This window comes from Salmo trutta, chromosome 7, assembly GCF_901001165.1.
Source record: "Salmo trutta chromosome 7, fSalTru1.1, whole genome shotgun sequence".
Taxonomy (NCBI): Eukaryota; Metazoa; Chordata; class Actinopteri; order Salmoniformes; family Salmonidae; genus Salmo; species Salmo trutta.
In genome coordinates, this window is record NC_042963.1 from 52,130,690 (window position 1) to 52,138,402 (window position 7,713).

Sequence of the window (7,713 nt, forward strand, 5' to 3'; positions counted from 1 at the left end):
ATGGGACAAAGACATCAAATCCTTTCCTAACCCGGACAACGCTGGGCCAATTGTACCCCGCCTGATGACACCGCCTGGGATCGAACCCAGGTCTGTAGTGACGCCTCAAGCACTGTGATGCAGTGCCTTAGACCGCTGTGCCACTCGGGAGGCACCAGATCTGTTGTTTTGAATATTAGCCTGATGTCAGATCTGTTGTTTTGAATATTAGCCTGGTGTCAAATCTGTTTGCGCTCTTGCCAACTTAATTGATGTCATTTTCAAGCCACACATGGCATTTTTAGCATGACAAGGAGTGACAAGGATTTGGCGTGATAGCACAAACAGACTGGCACTCAGGCTAGATAAATCTATGTTTCAGTTCAACTTGACTGCAGTGAGAACTAAGCATTTCACCGTAAGGTCTACACCTGTTGTATTGAGCGCACGTGACAAATAAACTTTGATTTGATTTGATTTGACTGACGCCGTGAACGACGGGCATCACTTCATCTCAGAACTCACTCTACATGTGACTGTTCCTTTCCTGTTTTTGTGTGTGGGCAACATTAGGCCACCAGTTCCTCATCTGATGGTATCACAGATATTTCAGGAAACTGATGAAACTGGTTCATAAACAGACATCAATCTCTCTCTCTGTCTGTTGTTGTTTTTCTTATCTTACTGACTCTGGGTGTTATTTATCTCTCCCTCTCTCTCTCTCTCTTTCGCTTTTCTGTCACACACAGACACAGAGCACAATTGCACCCATCGTCACTTACCAAAATATTTATGTGCACTCTACAGTATTTACAGTCAGTTTCGTCACATCACATGCATGACTTGGTTTTTCTGTGCTGTCCAAATATAGGAAAACAATTTATCATTCAGATTAAAACATGCTACTTGATTCATGTGTAAGCACTTCCTGCTTTGTGACAGTGTCGTGGTATGAACATCCTCTGGGGAGGGAGGGAGGGAGGGAGGAAGGGAGGGAGGAAGGGGGAGGCCAGCGAGGGGTTAAGCAAGGGCCTCGCTCCTCTCTTCTCCTCTCCTCTCTTCTCTTCTACTCTCCTCTTGTCTACTCCTCTAAAGTCATGTATTCTGACTCTGTCTCACGGCACAATGCATTTCTGGCTTGTTGCGTAGATAAGCTACCAGATGTGAGAAAGAGGGAAAGAGAGAGAGAAAGAAAGAGAAGTCGAGCGGAGGGTGAGAGGAGGGCGGATACATAAGACACTGTTTTTAGATTGAGAGCCGTTCATTAGCAGTGAACACTGGAGAGAGAGAGAGAGAGAGAGAGAGAGCCCAGGGGAGGGGAAAGGAACAATGAAGGGGAAATGATCAGTAATCTACAGAGGTTGCTGCCAGCCTCCAGAGCCACACACACGCAGTCTGGATCTCATTAAAGGTAAATACATTTGGCAGAGGGGATGTGTGTGTGAGTACGTCCATGTAAGGGAGTGTGTGCTTGAGCAGGAGAGAGCAAGAGGGAGCGCAGAAAAGCTTTGAGAACTTGGCCACACACAGCACTTGTCCAGAGTCAGTTGTAGAAAAAGGGAAGGAGAGACAGAGAGACGCACAGAGAGAGAGACACACAGATAGAGAGATAGATGGAGAGAGAGAGAGAGAGAGAGAGAGAGAGAGAGAGATAATACGACATTTGAATGTCTTTATTATTTTGGAACTTCTGTGAGTGTTGTTTATTTCACTTGTGTTTATTATCTATTTCACTGGCTTTGGCAATGTAAACATATGTTTCCCATGCCAATAAAGCCCTTACATTGAATTGAATTGAGAGAGAGAGAGACACAGGGCTGTGCTGCAACAACTCAGAGTGAGAGAAAGAGAGAGAGAGAGAGAGAGAGGGAGAGAGAGAGAGACTTTTCTCTCTACCTCTTTTCTCTCCGCATCTTTCTCTCCCACGCTCCCGAGAAGAGGGCAGACTTTTCAGCTACCTTTTCAGCTACCTTTTCAGCTACCTCCACTACTCCCCAGGTACTGACTGTGTGTGTGTGTGTGTGTGTGTATGTTGGGGGGGTGTATATGTGTGTGTGTGTGTGTGTGTGTGTGTGTGTATGTTGAGGGGGGGTGTATATGTGTGTGTGCTTGTGTGTGTGTGTTTGTGTTTGTGTGTGTGTGTGTGTGTGTGTGTGTGTGTGTGTGTGTGTGTGTGTGTGTGTGTGTGTATGTTGAGGGGGGGTGTATATATGTGTGTGTGTGTGTGTGTGTGTGTGTGTGTGTGTGTGTGTGTGTGTGTGTGTGTGTGTGTGTGTGTGTGTGTGTGTGTGTGTGTGTGTGTATGTTGAGGGGGGGGTGTATATGTGTGTGTGTGTATGCTTGCCTGTTGCTGCGCTGACTTTCAGCTCTCTGTGTGTTTTGTCTTTGCCTGCAGCTAAGGTGGGCGTGTGGAGGAGTTTTCTGACCCTTTCGCCTACTCTTTCTCTCCTCCCCCATTATTATCTGTCTGTCTGTCCGTCCGTCCGTCCGTCCGTCCGTCCGTCCGTCCGTCCGTCCGTCCGTCCGTCCGTCCGTCCGTCCGTCCGTCCGTCCGTCTGTCTGTCTCTCTCTCGGTCTCTCTCTCGGTCTCTCTCTCTCTCTCTGTCTCTGTCTCTGTCTCTGTCTCTGTCTCCCTCTGTCTCCCTCTGTCTCTATCCCTGTCTCTGTCTCTGTCTCCCTCTGTCTCTGTCTCTGTCTCCCTCTCTGTCTCTGTCTCTGTCTCTCTCTCTGTCTCCCTCTGTCTCTGTCTCTATCCCTGTCTCTGTCTCTGTCTCCCTCTGTCTCTGTCTCTGTCTCTGTCTCCCTCTCTGTCTCTCTCTCTGTCTCCCTCTGTCTCTATCCCTGTCTCTGTCTCTGTCTCCCTCTGTCTCTGTCTCTGTCTCTGTCTCTGTCTCTGTCTCCCTCTCTGTATCTCTACAGCTGCAGGGAGTTTATAGATGGATTGTGATGACCTCATAGAGGAGGCGCTGTACTCTACAGGTCTGTGCACCCGCTGCCGGCGCGTGTTCATGAGTGTGTGCAAATGTTTGTTGTGTATGAGTTTACGAATGTATGTGTTTACGTGTGTGTGTGTATGTATGTGTGTGTGTGTGTGTGTGTGTGTGTGTGTGTGTGTGTATAGGTATGTGTGTGTGTGTGTGTGTGTGTGTGTGTGTGTGTGTGTGTGTGTGTGTGTGTGTTGTATGTGTGTGGTGTGTGTGTTTCCATGTGTGTGTGTGTGTGTGTGTGTGTGTGTGTGTGTGTGTGTGTGTGTGTGTGTGTGTGTGTGTGTATGTTTCCATGTGTGTGTGTGTGTGTGTGTGTGTGTGTTTCCATGTGTGTGTGTGTGTGTGTGTGTGTGTGTGTGTGTGTGTTGTTTCCATGTGTGTGTGTGGTGTGTGTGTGTGTGTGTGTGTGTGTGTGTGTGTGTGTGTATGTGTGTGTGTTTCCATGTGTGTGTGTGTGTGTGTGTGTGTGTGTGTGTTTCCATGTGTGTGTGTGTGTGTGTGTGTGTGTGTGTGTGTGTGTGTGTGTGTATGTGTGTGTGTTTCCATGTGTGTGTGTGTGTGTGTGTGTGTGTGTGTGTGTGTTTCCATGTGTGTGTGTGTGTGTGTGTGTGTGTGTGTGTGTGTGTGTGTGTATAACCTATTTTAACAGCACTAGGCCAAAGAGCAGATATGATCAAATGATACGATAATTGCTTTGTTTGTATAGGTCAGTGGTAAGTGTAGAATCAGAGGAACACAGAGAAAGTTCCTGAACAGTCAGTAGAGAGGGATGAACTGTTGAACTGAGGAGGAGGAGGAGAAAGGACAAGTGGTCAGGTGGATTGAGGAGAGGGAAGAGGAGGAGCAGAGAGATAGTCTGTTCTTCTTGTGTCAGATAAAAGAGAGCTATATTCCATCTCTGAGTTGTCAGGCTTCAGGACTACAGAGTGGAGAGACTGCAGAGTGGAGATTGGACAGAGTGGAGATTGGACAGAGTGGAGATTGGACAGAGTGGAGATTGGAAGTTACTGTGTGCTATGGGATTACAGGAGATTTAATGGATAAAACACAGCATCAGGTATGAATGGACGGGAATATAGGGGATAACAGGACCAGGGTTTTAAACTGGGAATAGGGCCAGGGTTTAAACTGGGGATAACAGGACCAGGGTTTTAAACTGGGGATAACAGGACCAGGGTTTAAACTGGGGATAACAGGACCAGCGTTTTAAACTGGGGATAACTGGACCAGGGTTTTAAACTGGGAATAACAGGACCAGGGTTTAAACTGGGGATAACAGGACCAGGGTTTAAACTGGGGATAACAGGACCAGGGTTTTAAACTGGGGATAGGGCCAGGGTTTTAAACTGGGGATAACAGGACCAGGGTTTTAAACTGGGGATAGGGCCAGGGTTTTAAACTGGGGATAACAGGACCAGGGTTTAAACTGGGGATAACAGGACCAGGGTTTAAACTGGGGATAACAGGGCCATTAGTAGAAGTGAATGGTCAATTATTAACTATGACTGTGATTTGATGCAATGTGATGCAATGTGCATCACGTTTGAATGGATGGGCAATAGTATAGCATGTTACAGAAGTGTATATTGTCAGTATTTACAAGTGAATGGACAATGACTGGGATTTGATGTGATTCATTTGATTTGATGTGATTCATTTGATTCGATGTGATTCATTTGATTTGATGTGATTCATTTGATTTGATGTGATTCGATATGATTCATTTGATTTGATGTGATTCATTTGATTTGATGTGATTCGATATGATTCATTTGATTTGATGTGATTCATTTGATTTGATGTGAATCATTTGATTTGATGTGATTCATTTGATTTGATGTGACGTTAGGCTACTTTAAATAGTAATGTTTTTTCAGTTGTAACATTTATCAGAAGCTGTAGGGTCTGTAAAGCGGATGTGGGCTGTTATGAGAAATAATGAAACCACACAATGAAAACCCATTCTATTTTGAAAGTTATTTTACCTAAAGAGGCTGTGTCACACTGCTGGTACGCAGCCTGAAGCTTCATGCGTACTACTGATTTGAGTCACTCTGCATGAGAGCGTCTGCTAAATGACTAAAATATACATGTATTGTAAATGTACAACGACTCTCTTCGACTGTCACATGAAACGGAGCAGAGCAGCACGATAACAGTGATCTAGTATTTACTACAAACTGGGTGGTTCGAGAACTGAACGCTGAAAAGCTGACAGCCGTGGTATACCACGGGTATGACAAAACATTTATTTGTACTGCTCTAATTAAGTCTGTAACCAGTTTATAATAGCAGTAAGGCACCTCGGGGGTTTGGGATATGTGGCCAATATACCACGGCTAAGGGCTGTATCCAGGCACTCCGAGTTGCGTAATGCATAAGAACAGTCCTTAGCCGTGGTATATTGGCCATATATCACACCCCCTCAGGTCTTATTGCTTAATTATATGTTATGAGAGGAATGCAGAGAATGCTTTTGTTGTTCTCTGTGTAGTACAGAGCAGTCACAGTGTGTTAGACGGGCCAGTGAAGACACTGTCTCACTGGAGGTCTGTGTCTCTACACCACAGGGAGGATGCACACACACACACACACACACACACACACACACACACACACACACACACACACACACACACACACACACACACACACACACACACACACAGCACAGGGAGGATCAGATACAGAGGCTCAAAGCAGACAGCTCAAGCTCCTTCTGGCCACCGCTGGGATTGGAGCTTCCTGTTTCAAGTCTTGTTGTTGTCAGTTGGATGCTGCTCCATTGGCTCCTTCTGACCCCTGTTAGGTTTGTCAAAGTGGTGTTTCCTGTTCTTCCATGTCTTGTTGTTGTTGTCGCTTGACTGAACTGGGGCCTGCAGAGTTTAATGTGGGTTAAGTCATACTTGTATCATTCTCCTCACACCACCGGTTTGACCCTCTACTTTGGATGCAGACTCAGAACCCAGAACAGGGTTAGACCCTCTACTTTGGATGCAGACTCAGAACCCAGAACAGGGTTAGACCCTCTACTTTGGATGCAGACTCAGAACCCAGAACAGGGTTAGACCCTCTACTTTGGATGTAGACTCAGAACCCAGAACAGGGTTAGACCCTCTACTTTGGATGCAGACTCAGAACCCAGAACAGGGTTAGACCCTCTACTTTGGATGCAGACTCAGAACCCAGAACAGGCTTAGACCCTCTACTTTGGATGCAGACTCAGAACCCAGAACAGGGTTTGACCCTCTACTTTGGATGCAAACTCAGAACCCAGAACAGGGTTTGACCCTCTACTTTGGGTGCAGACTCAGAACCCAGAACAGGGTTTGACGGAGATGCACTTTTTAGGCTCTTTGCTCCACTAGCTAAAAGGAATACCAAGTCAAGTCGGATGTTGACTAGAGTGTAAATGCATCTTCACCTTTAATTAGTAATGCTAAGGGGAACTCTATCTCAAACAGAGGGCTCGGTGTCAATTAGAGGAGGAATATGGATCTTGACTCAGGTCAGTGGTTCTTCTGTTATCTCAGCTCCTGGGACTGCTCTTCTTGCCTGGATAAACCGGACTGACTGTCAGGCTACTTCTCTCCTGTCAGGCTACTTCTCTCAGCCTCAGGCCTGACACTTCTCCCCTGTCAGGCTACTTTCTCTCCTGTCAGGCTACTTCTCTCCTGTCAGGCTACTTCTCTCAGCCTCAGGCCTGACACTTCTCCCCTGTCAGGCTACTTCTCTCCTGTCAGGCTACTTCTCTCAGCCTCAGGCCTGACACTTCTCTCCTGTCAGGCTACTTCTCTCCTGTCAGGCTACTTCTCTCCTGTCAGGCTACTTCTCTCAGCCTCAGGCCTGACACTTCTCCCCTGTCAGGCTACTTCTCTCCTGTCAGGCTACTTCTCTCCTGTCAGGCTACTTCTCTCCTGTCAGGCTACTTCTCTCAGCCTCAGGCCTGACACTTCTCCCCTGTCAGGCTACTTCTCTCCTGTCAGGCTACTTCTCTCCTGTCAGGCTACTTCTCTCAGCCTCAGGCCTGACACTTCTCCCCTGTCAGGCTACTTCTCTCCTGTCAGGCTACTTCTCTCCTGTCAGGCTACTTCTCTCCTGTCAGACTACTTCTCTCCTGTCAGGCTACTTCTCTCCTGTCAGGCTATTTCTCTCAGCCTCAGCCCTGACACTTCTCTCCTGTCAGGCTACTTCTCTCAGCCTCAGGCCTGACACTTCTCTCCTGTCAGGCTACTTCTCTCAGCCTCAGGCCTGACACTTCTCTCCTGTCAGGCTACTTCTCTCCTGTCAGGCTACTTCTCTCCTGTCAGGCTACTTCTCTCCTGTCAGGCTACTTCTCTCAGCCTCAGTCCTGACACTTCTCTCCTGTCAGGCTACTTCTCTCCTGTCAGGCTACTTCTCTCCTGTCAGGCTACTTCTCTCCTGTCAGGCTACTTCTCTCAGCCTCAGTCCTGACACTTCTCTCCTGTCAGGCTACTTCTCTCCTGTCAGGCTACTTCTCTCCTGTCAGGCTACTTCTCTCAGCCTCAGTCCTGACACTTCTCTGACATTATTTTAGCCACTATAGTATGACTTCAGGCTTGCGTTTTAAAGCACCCTTATAGTGATATTTTGGTTTTAGTGTTGGAGGGCCTCTGAGCCTTGATTAACGAGAGAGAGAGAGAGAGAGAGAGAGAGAGAGAGAGAGAGAGAGAGAGAAGAGAGAGAGAGAGAGAAGAGAGAGAGAGAGAGAGAGAGAGAGAGAGAG

The 7,713-nt window shown here is 47.1% G+C and overlaps 1 protein-coding gene across 5 annotated transcripts in view; it reads left to right on the top strand.

Moving 5' to 3' along the window:
- Positions 1-1,062: 1,062 nt before the first annotated feature.
- Positions 1,063-7,713, top strand: part of LOC115197661 (coiled-coil domain-containing protein 136) — a 50,952-nt gene continuing 44,301 nt past the window's right edge. Inside the window, exon 1 of one of the 5 annotated variants that reach the window (XM_029759405.1) lies at positions 1,063-1,390. Coding sequence is in view for 2 of the 5 variants with exons in the window: in XM_029759403.1 (XP_029615263.1) it covers positions 2,916-2,958 (43 nt within the window). In the remaining 3 variants the exon portion in view is untranslated. Of the gene's footprint in view, positions 1,391-2,898; positions 2,959-3,582; positions 4,024-6,364; positions 6,475-7,713 lie in introns of those variants that run through there. The other 4 variants (XM_029759403.1, XR_003879038.1, XM_029759407.1 and 1 more) reach the window with 4 other exon arrangements.